The 19,440-nt window shown below is 42.8% G+C and overlaps 2 protein-coding genes across 2 annotated transcripts in view; one reads left to right on the plus strand and one right to left on the minus strand.

Annotated features, from left to right (window-relative positions):
* Window positions 1-18,261, minus strand: part of sema3aa (sema domain, immunoglobulin domain (Ig), short basic domain, secreted, (semaphorin) 3Aa) — a 31,979-nt gene extending 13,718 nt beyond the window's left edge. Inside the window, exons 1-4 of the mRNA XM_010743146.3 lie at window positions 18,121-18,261; window positions 17,533-18,006; window positions 4,509-4,669; window positions 3,122-3,184 (exon numbers count right to left, since the gene is read on the minus strand). Of these exons, the coding sequence (XP_010741448.1) occupies window positions 3,122-3,184; window positions 4,509-4,669; window positions 17,533-17,638 (330 nt within the window). The 5' untranslated portion in view covers window positions 17,639-18,006; window positions 18,121-18,261. The remainder of the gene's footprint in view (window positions 1-3,121; window positions 3,185-4,508; window positions 4,670-17,532; window positions 18,007-18,120) is intronic.
* Window positions 1-19,440, plus strand: part of LOC104928802 (E3 ubiquitin-protein ligase TRIM38) — an 899,066-nt gene that overhangs the window by 794,487 nt on the left and 85,139 nt on the right. The window lies entirely within an intron of this gene.

Here is a 19,440-nt window from a genome sequence, read left to right on the forward strand (position 1 = left end):
TCTACCTCAGATCTTTAATGATCCACATGTTTGAATTCACTGAGAGTATTTAGGTTGGCTCTCCGGCACATGTTGATAGTCCCAGTGGTGTGAGACTGTTTATTAGAGTGCTAATCAACGGGATTGGTTAATGTGGGAGGGTTATTAGCAGCCTGGAGGAGTTGATTTGGGCACATGTGTTTAAGAGATTAGTTTGGGGTTTCCCTTATTACAAATGCATGCTGAATATCCACCTAACAAATAAGAACACATTTGCTTGGGGACTTGGAAACCGAAGCGCACACATCACATCACATCACACGCAGACGGCCAAATTATCCTTCATTCTTCCTCCCTTTAACACATGTATCTCTTCAGGCTTCTAAACCTCGCTGACATTTCGGGTTTGATGATTTGATGATGTCCCACATAGGAGGCATAAACGGATGGAGTTACACGTTTGAGAGATGACATTTTCCAGCGCAGCACCAAATTGACTCTGAGATCACGCAGTGCAAAGCTTTTCCAACAAAAAAAAAACACAATTTCCTGCTATTATTCAAAAAAAGACAGAAACTCGTGTTTAAGATCTGACTCTTTGTGACCGCCCGGTAATCTGCTTAGATAAGATCTGACTCTTTGTGACCGCCCGGTAATCTGCTTAGAGGAACACTTTGACATTTTGACAAATATTCTTACTCCCTTTCTTGCTGTGACTTAGATGAAAAGATAAGTTCAATATAAAGCTGGAGCTGACAGCCTGTTAGCTTACCTTAGCATAAAGAACGAAAACAGCTGGCCTGCCTCCTGCCCAGAGGTAATAAAAATCTGCCTACCAGGAAATGTATTTAATCTGTTTTGCGGGGGTTGTGTGCGGGACTATTTCTTGGCCGGGTGCGGTGACTTCCTGAGATGTGGTACTTAAAGCCTCAGGTGGCAAAACTCAGGTGCTCCCATAAAACCACAAATTGTTTTTTTTTCCCATAATCAAACAAACAAAAGTGTGTTCCCTTTGGACAAGGCTACCTCTGTTTCCAGTGTCTATGCAAACCCGGCTGCCAGATACAGCTTCAAATTGAATGTACAGACCTTAAAAGTGATATCGATAGCAAACAGGCACATTTCCCAAAATTTTAATATGAAATCTGTTTTTATCTTTATGTCAAAGCCTTGACTTGGTTTTGTTCTATTACACATCATTTATTTACTGTAGCGTCCTAATAATTTCTAACTGAATGAGGGTCATTAAAGCACTCAACACCTTTGAAAAGTGCATGTTATTATTAACCCACTGTCCCGACAACACAATTCAGCCACAGCACTATTACTTGGTTTCACAGTGGAGGACTTAACTTGCATGTCTTGTGGCTGACCTCAACCCAGCATGTCTCTGTGTCTGTGTGACTGTGTAACTTAACGACTTTACCCTCTGTGTTTCCTACCGTTGAACAGCGCGCACCCCCCCACATCATTCTCACGCCCCTTATTACATGCATTTCACCAACTCCCATAAACCCCCCACCTACCCGATGTCAGATCTGTTGAGGATTTTGCACGGCTGTCTACAAGTTGGACTCATTAGCTACGTGGTAGGTAAGTTGCACCTAAACACTGACAGACGATAGTTATGCAAGTCACTCAAACATGCGGCTCTGTCATGCCTCCAGGTGAAAAATGGCTGCCCTGATCACAAACCATGTCATTATGTGAAAACCACAACACCCGCAGAGGATAACTGAGTCATTATTGGATAAAATGAATGACTCTCTTTGGACTGCGTATTGATGATGACTTTCCATGAGAGAAATGGGTGGACAGATTTGTATGTGGGTTTGTATATATTTGGAAGACTTGAGTGAATTTTGAGATTATGCTGAGGTCTCTAATTGAATATGGAAAATGCGTTGGAAATGTAGGATAACTTTGGACTATTATTTTACTTTTAATATCTGTAATAGCTGGAGAAATAATGGGAAATGACATCAGGCAGAGCGAAATAGTAAATCCGCACTCCAGTATCTGAACCCTTTGTTCACAGAATCAAATGCAACAACCTGGGCAATGTTACACACTTGTCCTGCCAAGGAGAATGATACAGCCATCAGGCATTTTGGAGGGCAGCTGTTACATTTGCTCTGCGGCTGTAAATTGTGGTTTGGAGAAATGCATCACTTTGGGAGCTCCGAATGCTTTAGTAATGTACTAATCAAGGTCTCTCCGTGCTGCACTCCATCTCCGCTCTCACCGCCTCATTTTCAAGAGTAAACATTTTCACAGCACGCAAATACCTCATCATTGTGTTTTTTTTTTTTTTGCGTGATTTTGTGCTGCCAGAACACTTTTTCTTTCCACCGTGTGAAGGTGTCGGCGTCGCTTGTGTGGTTGCGATTTTGTGGTCGTGCGCGCGAATCCCCCCCAAAAAACTGGTTGAGTTAGACCCCCCCCTCCCACTCCCCAAAGTAAAACCTCTGTGGTTTAACAGGGACATCGTAATTCAGGATAATCCTAAAAAACCCTGCAGCCGCTGCACTCCAAACTCATCCAGCCATGAAATTAAGATCAGATACAACACATAGAGGGCCTATCCAAACAGCAACACAAAGATAACACGCCACTGCGCCGTTGTGTGCGCACACAAACAAAAGCTGGTGGCCATATAGTGCGTTCTGCAAACTTGTGCAGAACGGCACATGTGAGCTAACACGCCGCGGCAGATAAGGAGAAGTCAAACAATACACTCCCACATAAATGTGCACATATGCGTACACACTCTGAGGCACGCACATAAACACACTCCCAACAGAAGCAAATAACCTTTAGAGGTAATGCGTCATTGTACACCTTAATGTGACCAAACATCTGTCGTATAGTGTGTTTGGTAGTGGGTGTCAGTAGGGGGGGGTGGCCTGTAGAGAGTACAGCATGCACTAGAACATGTCTTCCTTCCTCTACAGTGCTCTTGTACGGGTGTTGGATCAAGACAGCTTCTTCCATGCTGTATTCTTTCCACCAAAACATGTATCCCAGAGAAACATGAACAACCGCATGGAACTACGCAGGGCAGCCGTATAATTTGTGTAACAATAGAAAACAAAAATTGCAGGGAGCTCAAATGATGATGGCATCATGCATGTGGACTTACCCCCAGGTCTTTCCCTGCCCACTTGCATTCATCCCTCTTGGAGGGGGTGGCGGGCCACGCAATCTGTGCAGAATGAGAGAATGACATGTCATACTATGCTGGAGGTGGAGAGGAGAGATTTACACGTTGTTTCATGAAGGAGGGAAGGCGGTGAGTCGAGGCGGTGAATCAGAGGAAATCAAGATTTGTGTATTTTCAGGAGAATGACTTTGCATTTGTCATGTTTCTATATCTACCACTCCTAGGTTACTCACTTCCTTATTCCGCTCTACATCCCTGGTCATCACTGTTGCACGTGTATATGATCATTAAAAAATATAATCATTATATAATATAATGAAATAAGGCGGAAAAAGGGTTTGGGTAAATGAAAATGAGGAGAAACAAATGGAGGAATATAACCCTCTATGCTGTTGTTGCTGTGTCCATATAGACTAATAAATTATATTGTCTAAATATTGGTCCTGGTTCAAACGGCATTTAACAAGATAACTTTCCACAGTTTTCGATCCTGAGCATGTGGTTGTGCTTTTCACTCCAAATATGAAGAGACAGCGGGCGTTTGCTACTTTGTTTTGGAAGAAAATAAAACTCATTGTGAAATAAATGATGGTTCTTCACCGTCCTTAAGGCGAATCCATCTGTGGCCCCTAGTGTCACATGAATTATAAACACACATGGCGCATACAAGTGTGCATGTGTGAGCTGTAATGAGTAAGGGAATGATTATGTACTCCAGAATCGGGTGCGATCGAGCTCGCTTTTTTTCGCTGCTGGCCACACAGATGTGGACAGACAAAAGAAAATGTATGCACATGCATGTACATGCGTTATTATATTGTCCATACAATACACACACACATTACTCAATCTAACCCTAGACTTTCTATCTCCTCTCTAGATCAGCTGAGTTTTCCTCTCTTGGCGACCTGTGTTGCACATTTCAGGGTAATTACATTAGATTTGCTTAATCACTGCGTTTTGGTCTTTATCTCAAAATGACGCAAAGATCTGAACAAAAGAGCGAAAAAGAAAAAAAAACACACACACACACATCCGAGCCAAGGGCAAAAAGAATTCAGAGACACGCTCTCTCTCTCTCTGCATTGACTGTATTTTTCAGAACTTTCATACCCTTGCTCAGCTCTCTGCAGCCTGAAGGCAAATCTGTGTCAGTCTTGTGTGTCTATGATAGCAGCCTGAATCTGATAAAAAAAAGACTGTTAACCTAGTCCAGGTGGTATAATGGAATTATGGACAGCCCTGTCTGGACCGAGACAGACAGTGGGAGGGATGAAGGGAGGGGGAGAAAGAGATGGTGTAATGGACTCCAGAGGGAGAGGAGAGGAGAAGAGAGGACGTCCACCCAAAGTACATCTGAATTTACCTGTTTGTGATCTCTGTTGATGTTTACGAGGTCGAATGAGAAGATGTGGTCCTCGGCTCCAACCAGTAGCCTCCCTCGCTCCTCATCCAATAGGAAAGTATCGTAGCTCGAGCTGTTGGCCAAGCCATTGAAGGTGACGAGGTTACTGGACTCTAACATCTCTGGAAGAGGAGAAAGAGTCGGTGTGGATCACGTATGGGACAATGTGTGAGAAATGGCTAACAACAGATACAGTAAAAGCAACAATTATTCACAATTATAAGTGTGTGTTTGACGATCAGCACGTCTCAACAGCTTTAAATGTATCTGTACTGAAAAAAAGAAGAAAAAAACGTGTTTATCTGTGCCTCGGAAAATAATATTCCACAATCAAGATGCCCTCTTGTGTGAAATTAGTAACTATTTTTCATGTTTCCTTAATTGCTTTTCCACACACACACTTACGTACAGACACACGTCAGTCAGGTATAGCGTGAGACCTTTTGAAGTGAACACAGCATGTCCCAATCAGGGACATGGTTCAGACTGTTCAGCCGTGTGATTGGTTGAATAATTCATACGGAGTCAGGGCTGGGGGGGGAGACGGTGTATGTGAGTATGTGCGTGTGTGCGCGTGGCATGTATCTGTAAATGGGTTATTATGTAAATAAACCTTGAAGAGCGTGTGACTGCACATGGATTCCTGCTCCATTCAGGTGTATAAAGTCCTTTATTACGTATATTAACAATATGCAGCCAAGCTAGATGAAAACCAGCACAAGACTTAACGAATGGGCTGAAGTCCAGCGAGAAACTCTGACAGTCAGTTACTGTTTAATCACCAGAGATGAGTTCTATCACCTCTGACATCAGCTGTCACACTAATAGTATTATATTAACAAAGAGCCGCACTCCCTTCCTGAAACCAAGTTAACCCCTTGATTGTAGAGCCCGAGTGATACTGGATTTTTAGCATCAATCTTAATAGCAAAATGTTGATACATCAGCCAATATTCTTTATATAAAAGTAGTTATCAAACACAAAGATATGTAATAAAAGCAAGAAATGTTACAGTTTAATAATAAACTTTATTGTCCAAAATGACATCAGTGCACTGAAAGAGTAAACTTAAACTTAATTCAAATTAAAAAACATAATAAATAAATCGAAATGACCCTAAACATATTTTTCTGCTTTATGTTCTGTCAAAAGAAATATCCAATACCGATATATCTGTGATAGGCTAATATTGGCCAGTCGGGCTCTACCTGACTGAACTTTGTTTGCCACAGCACAGAATAGTTCATTTATACTGGTTATAGGTTAACCAGAAAAGCTTCAATGTCTAATTAACGGAAGATCCAAAATATCTATCTTCCTTCAGTCTGGTTAAAAAAATAGAGCTGAGACGATGAGTCAATTATTCGATCAGCTCATCACCAGAAAATTATAATTAATCAAGGGTTCCTATGATTGATTAATTATCTGGTAAAAAAAAAAAAACCCAAAAAAACAAAAAACAAAGAAAAACAAAAAAAAATCTGAAATTCTGCTGTGTTTATCTGTTTTATGTCACTGTAAATTGACCATATATATTAATATAAATATATATTTATGTCTGGGTATCTTGGGAAATTTTGAGAGACCATTTTTAATATTTTTCAACATTTTGCAGACTAAGAAAACAATAATAATTGAAAAGGATAAGCCACAGAATAAACAATGACCCCAATGATCATTAGGTGCACCCCTAATTAAACAGCTATTAATACTACTGTGTATGAAGACACTTCATTAGTTCCATTTCTTTTAATTAACATCATCTTAATTACTACATATTTCAATTATGTAGATCCTAACTTGACCAACCGCCTATAAAAAAATCTTTACTTATAATTAAGATCAAAACAATGAAATATGATTAGCTAATTAATGTTTAATTATTGTCATTCAAGAGTCGATTTTTGCTCATACAGTGTAGCTTTCTCTAAAATATTATTATCTGGTTTATTAATTGAATATAGACCAATTTAACCCTCCCAACTATCTGCCTCTGGTTGGTCCAATGGATCCATCACATGTGCTTTATATTTACACCATAGGTACAGTACCACATCATCCATCATCATCAGTGTCACCATGTAGCATGGACACACACAGGCACACACGATAGAAACCACAACAAGCACACATACAAAATATGCACACAAACACGTATATACTGTATATGTATGTATATATGTATATAACACACACACGCGTGCACACACAGTCCGGGGTATTGTGATCTCCCTGCTCTCTCCACAAAGCTCTGATTGACGGGCTGCTATAGGAGCCATCTGCGCCCACTCACAGTGTGTAAGATCTTGGACATCTGTGTCTACATGAAAAGCGGGGATTGATGGAAGGGGAGATGGGAGGAAGTGGTGTGTCAACCGTGTCTGTGTATCGAGTACCAGCGGGGTTGATGGGGACCGTGAGAGGGAGTGGTCGTCACATAATAAAGACGCTTGCAGCTCGTCTGCGTCAGTTGGATTTCGGTTTGGAGGCTAAGTTTGAGGCTAAGGGAATGGAGTGGGTGTGTGTGGGCATGAATGGAGGTCCGGGGAATGTGTGTCTGTGTGAAAATTTGTAGTGTACCACAGATGGGTTGAGCGTATGTGTGTGGGTTTCAGTGTGTGTGTGTGTAGGTATCTTTTTTTTTCTACGCTGGCCATTGCTTGAACACCCTGGCACTCAAACTGACAACGCTACAATGCTCGAATTATGATGACAAGAAATTAAATATTGAAGTTCAGAAGTGTTTCAATTTCAATATCATTGTGGCCAATCAGATAGCCCCTTATTCTCAGTTTACTAATTGGACATGACATGGCAAGGAAATGAGCGAGTGGGGGGGAAGTAAGGAAATGTGATTTCCAGGCGACAGAACGCCAGAGGAGGTCTTCTTATGTTTCAACAAAGAAGTAACGGAGAAAAAGAATGTGGCAGAAAGCCAAGGTAGGCATAACAATGGGAAGAAAATGTAAGAACAGACAGTTTAAGGGTATTGAAAGATTAGAAAAAACATAAAAAACGGGAAGAAAAGAAAACGAGAACAAACAGTCCGAGGACAAACAACAATATCCTCTGTCTTCTCCTCTGTTTCCACTTAGGGCAGTGAAACTGCCATCTTGGCTTGATTTGTGAAAACCTGTATCGTCTGAACCGAGGAGGCCCTGAACGTGGTCCAAAATGGCAGCCTCCGTGGTCCGTCACGAAAGGTTTACCCCAGATGGGCCAAAGAAGAAGAAGAAAAAAAAACACAGGCACATATTTCAACACGTGGCGATGTCTAACAAAGACACGGTGGCCTGCACGTGCACACGCGCACACACACACACACTCACACAGACTTTATCCGAGTTGGGATCTACTGTGTGTGTGTGTTTGGAGAATCGGGGGAACTGGGCGGGAGCGCCTAAGGACCTCCAACTTAAACACAGACACGCTCGTTTGGAAATGAGAGCATGGCCAGATACGAAGCGTACCGCACCCCTCATGCAAAATATAGTAAAGAGAAAGATACATGGAATAACCCACACACACACACACACACATGCACACGCAGGCAAAGCAGGTTCAACCCCTGTGCTCTGCTTTTAAAAATGCAAACAAGTAAACACCCCTGAACTGACATGCATATTATATTCATATTGACCTAAATGTTTGGAGCGCATCAATTCTCCCTGAACACACACACACACACACACACACACACACACACACACACACACACATGCACACTTCTTCCCAGACTAAAGTTGTAATCCAATCAGTATTTCTGCTTATGCAGCATGAACTAGTGGAACACTGAGCGCACTCAGCAGCTTTCACCTCTAACACACTCCCCTGGCCTCGGACCCCCCCCCCTCCAACGCACACACACATTCAAATACACCTCCTCTCACGTATGTGTGTGTGTGTGTGTGCCACACGACCCCTTCTCACCGCACACAGTCCTGCTTACACTAGCATCTGGATACACGAACACATTTGAACACATGTGCGCATGTGCTTTCCAGACACACGCAGAAACACACGCTTTCTGTTCAATCTCTAGTCGCTTTCTCTTGTTACACACATCCTCTGCCTGCTCTTTTTCACTCGCACATTTTAGGTACGCACAAACGGGCATGGCGGCCTATGCAAACGGCGAGTAAACACACACACACACACACACGGATGCAAATATGCAAAGATATCTTGTGTTATTAGTGTTAATAGATGATTTAAAGACGGATGGTTTCAGTTTTGTCACACTAATTACATATTTATGTACTGTACACTTTATAGGTTACGTGTTCATTTTCATAATCACAGCATGCACAAACACACGCACTGTATATTCGAGGACAATCCCTGAAACAGGCAAATACAAGAAAATTCATTCAAATAAATTATCATTAGTCCCTCTGCCATACTCCATTATGGAAAATAACCTGGCTCTTGTCTTAAAAAGCCCTGAGGAGAGAAAGAGAGAGAGAGAGAAAAAAAAGCTACATTCAAAATTCAAGTGCAATTGTCTGTGGAGTACTCTTCACTCCCCCCCTATTCTCCAAACAGGCAGGCGTTTTAGACGCCTACATGCCACGCAATAGCGGAATAATGAAACGGCATGAAAGAAAAGGCGACAGGGCATTAAATTATGTTTATCCGAATGTGTGTACGCGCCGCCGTGCGAGCGCGTGTGTTTGAGTGACATGAAACATAAAAGCCTGACAGAGGAAAACACTTGACTGAGATTCAACAGATGGGTAATATTCCATTAAACTAATGCAACACTTTTCAAGAGTCTCTCTTGTTCATATACTGTATACAGCGAGCGCTCAACAAGGGGGGAGAGGGGTTTTCGATATGTAAAAAAAAAAAAAGTGTTTGAATGACACATTTTACTTGTTAATTTCCTGTTGTTGACACAGCTTTCTTTTTCTTCTGGACTTCGACTCTATAATAGGTGCGTTTCTGTGGTTTGTCAGAGTGTGTATCATTAAAGAGCTACTCCAGTGACAGGCAGGAGAGAGGGGGGAGAAAAAAAAGAAAAGAAAAAAGAAAATGGCAGCTCAAAAGGAACTGGCGCAGAGAATTACACATGTTTATCTTTTAAATGTAAGGCTAGCTTCAGAAAACCAAAGACACACAGTACTGTAATATCTCCAGCGGTTTGGTTTGGCAAGTCAACCCGTCTGTCTTTCCCCAACCCTGCCTCCGAACGCTTTCTCTTTTCTCCTTGTGTGGTGCGGCTGTACGTTTCTGCTGCTTTCACATGATGGCCTCGGCCACAAAACACAGGTGTCAGAAGAAGAAGGAGAAGAAGAAGGAGAAGTAAAGGAAAAAAAAAAAGACGAGACAGCCGCCCCGTGGAAATTCGCCGAGAGCTTTGCTTAACAAAGTGTTCAAATATTATCCTAAGCTCAAGGATATCCACACATGCCTCAAAAGTTCACCTCCCCTCTCGTTCACTCTCCCTCCCTTTCTCTCGCTTTCTAAGCACAGTAGCAGGTGTGGGTTGGTTTCCATGGTGACGGTCCGTACAACACAACCTGGGGCCATCGGATTTCTTATTCAGGTGCGGCTGAGTGACAGCTCTGACAGGAAATGTGCAACCTTACACACAAACACACACATCATTGTGGACTGTACAATTAAGAAGAGCTCCCGTGTGTGTGTTCGAATCCAAAAGAACAAGAAAAGAGAACGTGTGTGTGTGTGTGAACGAAGCATGTGATGACTGATTATTCAGTTTTCTGTGATATTACTTTGATTCCAGTTTTACTTTAACCAAGGTGATTCATAGCCATAATTTACAATCATGTACTGTATCTTATGGGGCATTTTAATACCATATTCTGTCCCGTGAATATGAGTATGTTCAACCATAGGATATGTATCAGAGGGACTAACAAGGAAAACGGAACCACATCCCAAACCACACAGAATCTATATGAGTAGTCTAAGTATGTGTTGAATTTCACCATACGGCACCATTCATCTCTCTCAACCCAAATGCTAGACTTCCTCGTCACCACACGACATTCCTGGTCTCCCTCGAGGGAGAGAGAGAGAGGCAGAGAGCGAGGAGGGATATTAAATACAAGGGCACAGTAAGAATTGACAGAAAGAAAGGAGAGGGAGCATGAAAGATAAAGCAGAGACAAAAAAAAAAGAAGGATAATGACAGCAAACTGAGGCAGAAACATGAGCGCAGGAGAAGAAAAAAAAAAAAAAAGCAAAAGCACACATAACAAAAGCGGTTGAATATGGAACCATTTCATTAGTGTGTGTCTCCTCCTGTCATTGGACGGCTGGACCACAGAGAGCGGTTTTCCACCAGCGCTGTGACCACAGACGGCTAGAGGCCTGGCCATGCCTACCACAGAGATCCCACTCACACACCACTAAATGCTCACGGTATAACCAAGCCGCTCAGCCTCTCTTCTGGTTCTTATTACTTTTAAGGAAAACACACTTTGCAAAAACAGACACATTTACTTTAGTATGCAAATACAGTCGCTTGACACAAACTTGTTTTGAACACGACAAAATGGGCCATGCGTATCCAAGAGCACGCACACAAATCACAATATCACTCTCTCTGCAAAGCCGTGCAGAAAGAAAGAGAGAGAGAGAAGGGAGATAGTGCTATCTGGAGGCAGTTTGATGGATGGACTTTGAGAGGAACCAGGCTGTGGTTAGCGTGGTCATGTCTGGAGCCACTGCCTGTTAGTGCAGCCTGTCAGCTGCACCGTGTAGCTGAATGTCAGCTCTGCCATTTTATTAGAAATTAATGAGGCGAGGCTACAGATCTGAATGTGTCCCGGGCACAACTGTGACAGCAAACACACTGATGCCACAGAGACACTCAAACACAAATCCGCAGACGTACATTTCCAGCTCTGCACACCATTATTTAAGGATCTCATGTAACAAAACGAGGTTTCATGCGATGAATGAATACAGTGTTGTGCATTTGGCGAAACGCATTTGCGCTGGAAAATGCTAATCACTAAAGTACTAAAATTATATAACGTCGGGATTTATGTTATGTTATTTCCCAGTGTGGCAAAATGTTGTGGTAAAATACGACATTTCAGGAAAAGTGTTTTCAAAACCTTCCTCATTATAGCCCATGCTGTTTTTGACATTTATGACAGGCAGAGAGAAATAACAAGTCCGAGGGGGGAAAAAAAAAATGAATGCACAGCAAATGAAGTCTTAAATTACTGTGATTTTAAAGGACTGGTATTTCAAGTTGACCTTAAATTTTGACATTAAAAACCATAAGAGTGGTAGAGTTGGATTAAAATCACTGCCAGTGTCTATAATTATTATGAAACACTGCACATCCTCAGCGAGATGCAAAAGCCCATCACACACTCTACTTTCTTTAAATTTCTGTTTCTCAGCCACTCCCCTGTGTTCGTCTGTGCTGTCTGTCCGTTGTCTATCCGTCCGATCGGTCTTTTCCACAGAGATGTGCGCCTCATTTGTAACTCGACTCTGTTCGGATTCAATGGTGCACCCCTTTCTCCATCTGACTGACAAGACTTAGCAGGTGGCGGGACCCATTCATACCCGCGGTTCAGAAATCTGCACCGCGCTGTAACCCAAGCCCTACATCTCCAAACACAGATGCAAAAGCACAGGATATTTTTCCTGCGTACATCTCCATACAGTGCTTGTGTACACACAGACAAAACATACACAATCGCTGTGCGCACACACACACTAATCTTTGAGCAAACACACACTGCGCTGGGACTATCTCCCATTGGGGCCTGTGAGCACACATCCAGATTGTTTTCGATAACTATTTTTGTTGAAATGAAATTCTCTCAAGTAAATACAAGTGTAATTAGAGAGCGTTTTATGAACGCTGGAGAAATACATGACATTCCAAAACGCACACTGCATACACACATGCAATGGAAAGGTCATAAAACTCAACAAATTGTACCAGCTGGTTTTGCCACATGGAGTAACGATAACACCCTCTAATCGCTCCTTTCCATTCCTGTATCAGTTTAAACTGCCTACAATAAGATAAGAAAGATGAAGTATGAAACAATCTATGACGACGAACAAAATCGCCCTCTCCCTGTATTAGTATTGGTGTAAAACCGCAACAAAAACATCCACTTGATGAATGGCTTTTTTGTTTTGCAAGTGCGTTTGAGTCATTGCACAATTAACTGCGGGGCAATGAGTGTCAACGTAAATACACACTTCCGCACACACTTCGTTATAGCAGCTTTCAGCGTGTGGACATGGGTGATGGGGAGCTTACCAAACACTGCGGTCAGGTATGTGAGTCAGTGTGAGGAAATGTAATATATTCGGATGTAACATGAGGGCAAACCACTGCAAAACATTGGCTTATACCGTTGGAATGTGGCTGTGTGGGAACGGAGATGAGGGTAGTTTAGTGTGTGTGTGTGTGTGTGTGTGTGTGTGTCCAAATAGAGTTGAAAAGAAGGATAGCCAAAAGATATGTATCAACTGAGCTGCAATCAAAGAGACAGGAAAAGTAGACCAGCATAAAAAAAAATAAAAAATTATAAACACACACATAGCCTACTTGAAGATTGTACTTAGGGTCTGTGGTGTTGTGGTTTCTTGAGATGCGACTGAGCCGCAGGAGAGGGAGAAAGGGGTAGGAAGAAAAGAACGATGAGAAAGAAACAGAGAGAGAGAGAGAAAGAGAGAGAAAGAGAGAGAGAGCCAGACATCTCCAAAGTTGGCGCGTTGGGAGAACACCTTATAATTATCTACATCCGCTCTGTCAGCCCAGGCCCGCAGAACGGACGGATACAACAGAGAGAAAACAGGAGAGCGAAGAGAGACGCTCATTCACATACAAACCAATGAATAGACAAAGACGCACTGATAAACCAACACACATGCACACAACACCCACAAACACATACAAACTGTGCATTTTTTCATAGGCAGGCAGGCACGCCCACGTGCACACACATGGGCGCGCTCACACACATGGGCTTATTATGGGGCTGAGTCCAGACTGCGTTGAGTGCGGTTCCACACCAAGTGTCTATTTTGAAGGCTTGTAAGCCAATTCCAGATTCCCTGTCTCTTTCTCAGTCTCGCTCTGTCTTTTTTTTCCCCTCCTTCAGTTCCACCCATCCAGCCAGCGTGGGGCGGCCGCGATGGCATTAAGAGGTCATACGGTAGGCTCCATAATTACCCACGCCGAGGGTAATTATCAGGTTGTTTAACGAGACCTTTTTAAGTTTTAAAGTGCCGCTCGCTGGCTCCTTTTTTTAGAGATCACAATAGGGTCAAGTTTTGCAGTTTTTTTTTGCAGCATGGATCTATCCCCACATACTGTGTGCTGCATGTGCATCGTTTGACCTTTAGGGGTCAGTGTTCCTCCTGATGATTACTTAAAAATACAGAGTGCTGGAGATGGATTGCGTTCAGGAATGTGATTGTGTGCAGGTATGCATTGATCCAGGGAAGTGCATCATTGTTTTATCCTGTATGTTTGGCAGTAGTGCGGCAGCACCAAGTGATGTTTCAATATGTTGCGAGGCTTTGCTTCCTTACTTTTAGGAGGATTTGGTTATTATTTGAGTCCTTTAAATATTGCAACCCAACACTGATTGTTAAAACAAGTCAAGCCTTTATTGAAACCATAAAAATGCATAAAATCGTTGCTAAGCAAGACTGTTTTAACTTGGACTTGAGTTCCTCCCTTTCAAGGGAAGTAAGATCTTTTCCAGTCACAAGGAGAAGAGAAAATCATTAACTCTTGTGATCATAGTTCTGTCCCCATCAAGCCAGATCCTTTTAGCTGAATGTCTAACTGACCCCACTGGGAAATCATTTACTCTGCACTTGCTGCGCCAGCCGTCCCATGAGAGGTCATTTTATCTACCTGCCTCCGATTCTCAGTCATTCTACCCCTCAAACTGCTCACTCTGCAGTCGTTCGCTTGTCCTTTCCGGTACAAGAAAATCACTCACTTTTTTTTTTTTTTCTCCTTTCTGACTATCAGCCCCCAGAGGCGTGTCATCAGCACTCATTTGAGAATGATTTCACGGGACTCTGCGCACATGCTCTGCATTTATTTGACTTCCCCAAATCACAGGCTCTCTCTCCCTCTCTTTTTTTTGTTTTTGTGACTGTCCTACTCCTCGTTCTCTCTTTCACTCCCTGCTTGTGTGATCATCCCACTCAAGGAGCCACTCTTTTTGCTCAGCGCTTGTTTGACTTGTCGTTCCCAGGAGGATTCTTCCTTGTCGTTTATTTGACTTAATTACTATGCCGGCTTCGCGCAGGGAAAGGGGATGAGTGACACTTCACTTAGCGGCCAGTCTCCCTTCCCTTCTGCGCCGTCTACTGTATGTCTGCCAGATTTTCCTTCATTAAAGGCAGATCTCCTCCCCTCCTCCATCCCTCTCTTCCTCCCCATCCACCCGCCACAGTCACAATGTGGGTGTTAACTGAGAATCGTCCCCTGACAGGCATCGAGAGAGCCATCAAACACCTGTGGGCCCAGACATTGGCGAGCGAGTGAAAGACAATGGCACACACTGATGCCTTTACACCCCGTGATCACTCACACGGTGACATGCACGCACACAGCAGCGAAAGCCAACAGCAGTTTGCGCCTCGCACGTAATTACGGAAACACTGATTCGACAGCACAATAGAAGATACCGATTTGTGAGCTTATGCATACGTGAAAAAAAAACAAAAAAAAAACAGGTGTCTAATTATATGAGTGCACGCCAGACCTGACACATTCTTGCCTCGCTAAAACACACGCAAACTCACACACCGAGACACCACTTGCAGTCTAAGGGGAGGAAATCACAAGAGAGGGTGTTGAGTCCTCACACCAAGACGTGGCAAGAACATTCGCACACACGCGCGCACACACATAAACGACGAAGCTTTGATGTACTTTTAGCAGAAAAATAACTGTACATCCACCAAAGTACATCTATCAAGACAGGCTACTCTTTCCCAGCAGACCTGCTCTCTTGGTTTTTTCGACGACACACATCCATCACTCGCACAGTCAGTCAGTCAATACCGACTTTGATGCTCGATGACATATCTCTTGTCTAGTACTGTTGTCAGCAACATGTTCACTTGTCAGTCTGAACAGGGAAGAGGATCACAAAGAGGGGGCAGGAGGGAACTATATTCACATTCTTTAAAACAGATGGCTGTGTAAAAGAAGGGATGACATTTTCCCATCATGCCTAGAGGCTCCGTTTCGTGTGAATTGACATGATGGAGCCCATGGGATGACTTGTAGCAGGTAAGTTCAACTCTGATCCTTTCCAGATTTTATTTATTTTTTTCCCCCCTTTGTTCACCGTGTAAATGCTTTTTGAAATCTTCAGATCGTGATATGCCAACCACACCAAACCACAGTGCCACCCGGACTCACTGAAGCTGTATTAAAATACAAAAGTCACACGCTCTTTTTTTATTTCAGATTTAGAACGCAGACAATCGCCATACACACTAGGAAGTTGACAGGGTGATAAAGGAAAATATACTATACCCAAAATTACAAGTTGCACTCCGTCTAAAGAATAAAGCATGTCATATAGCAGGCCTCTAAACATAAGTTATACTAAACGTCTCGGCTAAAGATAGAAAATGAATTAGAGTGACAACATCGCCCCCTCCAAGACTGAAATTTTCCCCCAACGTAGATTGAAATTATGGGACGAACCAAAGCTTTGGGTGACAGTCAAACACATGAGGGAACTATCAACCACATGCTCATGTTTTCAGCTGCAAAACGACGGCAAATCAACCTGTTCCGAAATTTTCAGAGGGCATGTTTTACGAGAGAAACAGGACTAAAATAAAGAATCGGGAGACCACACTGCCAGCTATATACTTTCGGTCATGTTTTAGGACAAAGAACCACAACAGCCTCCCTCGCTGACATTAAAAAGCAAAAAAAAAAAAAAAAGAAACACTTCCCAAAATATGCCAAAAATGTTGCCAGTTATTTCTAGCTGAGATGAAAAGTCTGCTATTACAAAGAGCCTGATTTAGTGTAGGGTGTGAGAGAGGAGACGAGACAGAGAGAAAGAGAGAGAGAGAGAGAGAGGGAGAGAGAGAAAGAGGGAGGAGGAGGAGGAGGAGGAGAGGAAGAACCGGCGCTCCGCAGTCTCCCCTCAAAATAACACAGAAGGAGAGAGAATAACATGTTTGCTGTATACGTCAAAAACTTACACGTGCACGATATAAAAAGACCCACGAAAACCCCTTTTTCATTCTCCACCAGTGCATTCTGCTGCAAATGCATTATCGAATGCACGCGCATTGAGCCGACGTGCATATACAGTTTTCCATTTAAAACAAAACTCTACAACTGTTGGATCCGTTTAGGATCCAGAGTAATGAGAAGTCGGGAAACCTGCGTGGCCCCTTAAAAGAAAAAAGGCTCTGTGTCATGACCGAAGCTTTTGGGACAGAAGCCATCAAAACAGAGGCTCTACTGCCTGTTCAGAGCACTTAACAGGGCTGTACAGTACTAGCAGAAGGGGACAGCATAAGGGGGGAAAATTGGTACAGGGGCCAATATATACATTTAACTCAAGGCAAGAGCCCTTCCTCAGCATATGGAACCAATCTGGCTATTTGTAAGAAGAATAGTGAATTCTGAGAGACGGCAGAGTGAGAGAGAGAGAGAGAGAGAGAGAGAGAGAGAGAAAGAAAGAGGGAAGGAGTGAGTTAATGGGGAGAGAGGAATACAGGAGGTTAAAGCAGAGAGTTAGATGCTGCGTGCTGACCAAGAGGGATAAAAAGAGTGAAGAACGAGAGACACAGAGGCAGAAATAGATACATATATAGAAGAGGACAAATGGATACTCAACATAAGAAAGACTGGATGAAAAGAAAAGAATTAAAGAGAGAAAAATAGACCAGACAGGCTAGTCTACATTAAAAGCACCAGCAACTACCAGCGTCCCATATAAGCAGCCAGCAGAGAATGGAGAATGGGCTTACCCTTGTATGACAGCTTTAGCCTGGGTACGTTGTGCTTGGGCTCAGCACCTCTTCCCGGCTGCACCGCCCCGCACAGCAGCACTACAATCCCAAACAGGTAATCCATGGTGCTGGAGTGCTGCTGGCTGGCCTCCAGACCAGGGGGGCACTCACAACCCCCGACCAGTGCCCAGAGATAAGTGTCTCCCGCTGGGGTACGCCAAGCCTGGAGAGTCCCTCCACGCAGAGCCCTGAAAGTGGAGGTTCCAGGGAAGAGGGGAAGGGGGGAGAGACAAAAAAAAATCCTTGTTGCGCTCCCCAGCTCAGAGTGCAGACTGTGGGGGGACTTCTGTAGTGTGAAGTGGGTGGAGGGGTGCCGCTCACATGGCTCCCCGTGTGGAGGTCCAGGCTATAGAGTCCCTTGGCTTATCTGTTTCCCCCAGGTGAAGACTCAGCAAGGCTTCAGCTTGGCGTGAATAAGATGAAAGGTAGAGCCTGTGTAGAGGTAAAATCAAATCACTTATCCACAATAGTAAGGCTATCCTTTCCTAGAAGATCTTTTTTATCTCTTTCTGTCTTCTGGCTTCTTCTCTCTGAGCAGACACTCACAGCAACCCTCTAATCCTTGTGTGCGGCTCCACCAGACTGCGAGAGAGAGAGAGAAAGAGAGAGAGAGCTACACCATCCACGGGAAGAGAGGGGAGGGGAGGGAGAGCAGCTGAGAGTGAGAGAGAGAAGGGGAGTGCTGGTGAGAGAGAGAGAGAGAGAGGGGGGCGGGATGACTCGAGAGCAACGATTAAACCAGTACAGCGGATGGTTAGGTTTTTATAGTGTTGTCTCTTCTGCGCTCATTTCCTTTTTTCGTTTGTCATCAGTTTCCTAACATCATTTCCTTTATTTTTAACATCTCTGCTTTGAAAAGCCTCAAACGAAGATGGTGATTTGAAGACGCTGAATTGAGAACTCCAAACAAATTTAATATGACAAAGCAAAGTTTTCAACTTCGCAGACATCTGTACGGATGTTTTCTCTCACTCCTGATTTCGGTTTTAGAGAACCAAGAAGAGTCAGACGCTCTCAGATATTCTGCTGTGTGCCCGTGAGCCTGGTAATAATAATTGACAAAAATATGTCACCACAGGGTGCATTTAGTAACTGTCCTGGAGCTTCTGACCATAGATTTGTAGATGTTAAACTTTTGTTCAAACTCTTTTTAAAGACTTTTTGTCCATGTTGATTTGTTAGCTTATGTTTAAGAAAAAGCTCCACAAACTTGTTAGAAATCAAACATTCATATTAGGTTTTTTTTTATTTTTTACATTTTGTCATCAGCATTTTTACTGTTATAACTATAATATATATATACTATAATATATAAATCTGTTGCGGCTTTTCATCATCTGACGGTCTGTTTCAGCATGTGGTGACACAATGCACGAGTCTTTGCTCAACAAAATTTCAGGAAATAAACACAAAATATTTTTTACAAATAATTGACCAGTATAGGTGAGAATATCTTTACATTTTAAATACTTTGTGGATCCTATTCATGACTTGTTTCAGGATCATCCAGGGTCGAAACTTGGCATTGAAGTGGGTTTGAGACTTAGTAAGAATAAGACTGGATGACATGGATGAAGAAAAACAGTCATGGTCCTGGAAAACATTGAAAGAAACAAACCAAGACCAGGCAAGACAGAACAACAGTGTCTAATTTCTCTAACAGCCGTATCATGTATACTTCAAACACTGCCTTCAACAAAGTAGATTATGAAGAAGATTACTTAAAAAAAAAAGGTCTGGGTTTTGTTAAAATGGCTTCCATATTCATTTGTTTTCTTTAGAGATCAGAATATGTATTTTTTCAGAGTTATGTGAAAATTTGCACATAAATCACAAGTCACAATTTTTCCCACAGAGAGTATAGCT

The sequence above is a fragment of the Larimichthys crocea genome, chromosome XX (assembly GCF_000972845.2).
Source record: "Larimichthys crocea isolate SSNF chromosome XX, L_crocea_2.0, whole genome shotgun sequence".
Taxonomy (NCBI): domain Eukaryota; kingdom Metazoa; phylum Chordata; class Actinopteri; family Sciaenidae; genus Larimichthys; species Larimichthys crocea.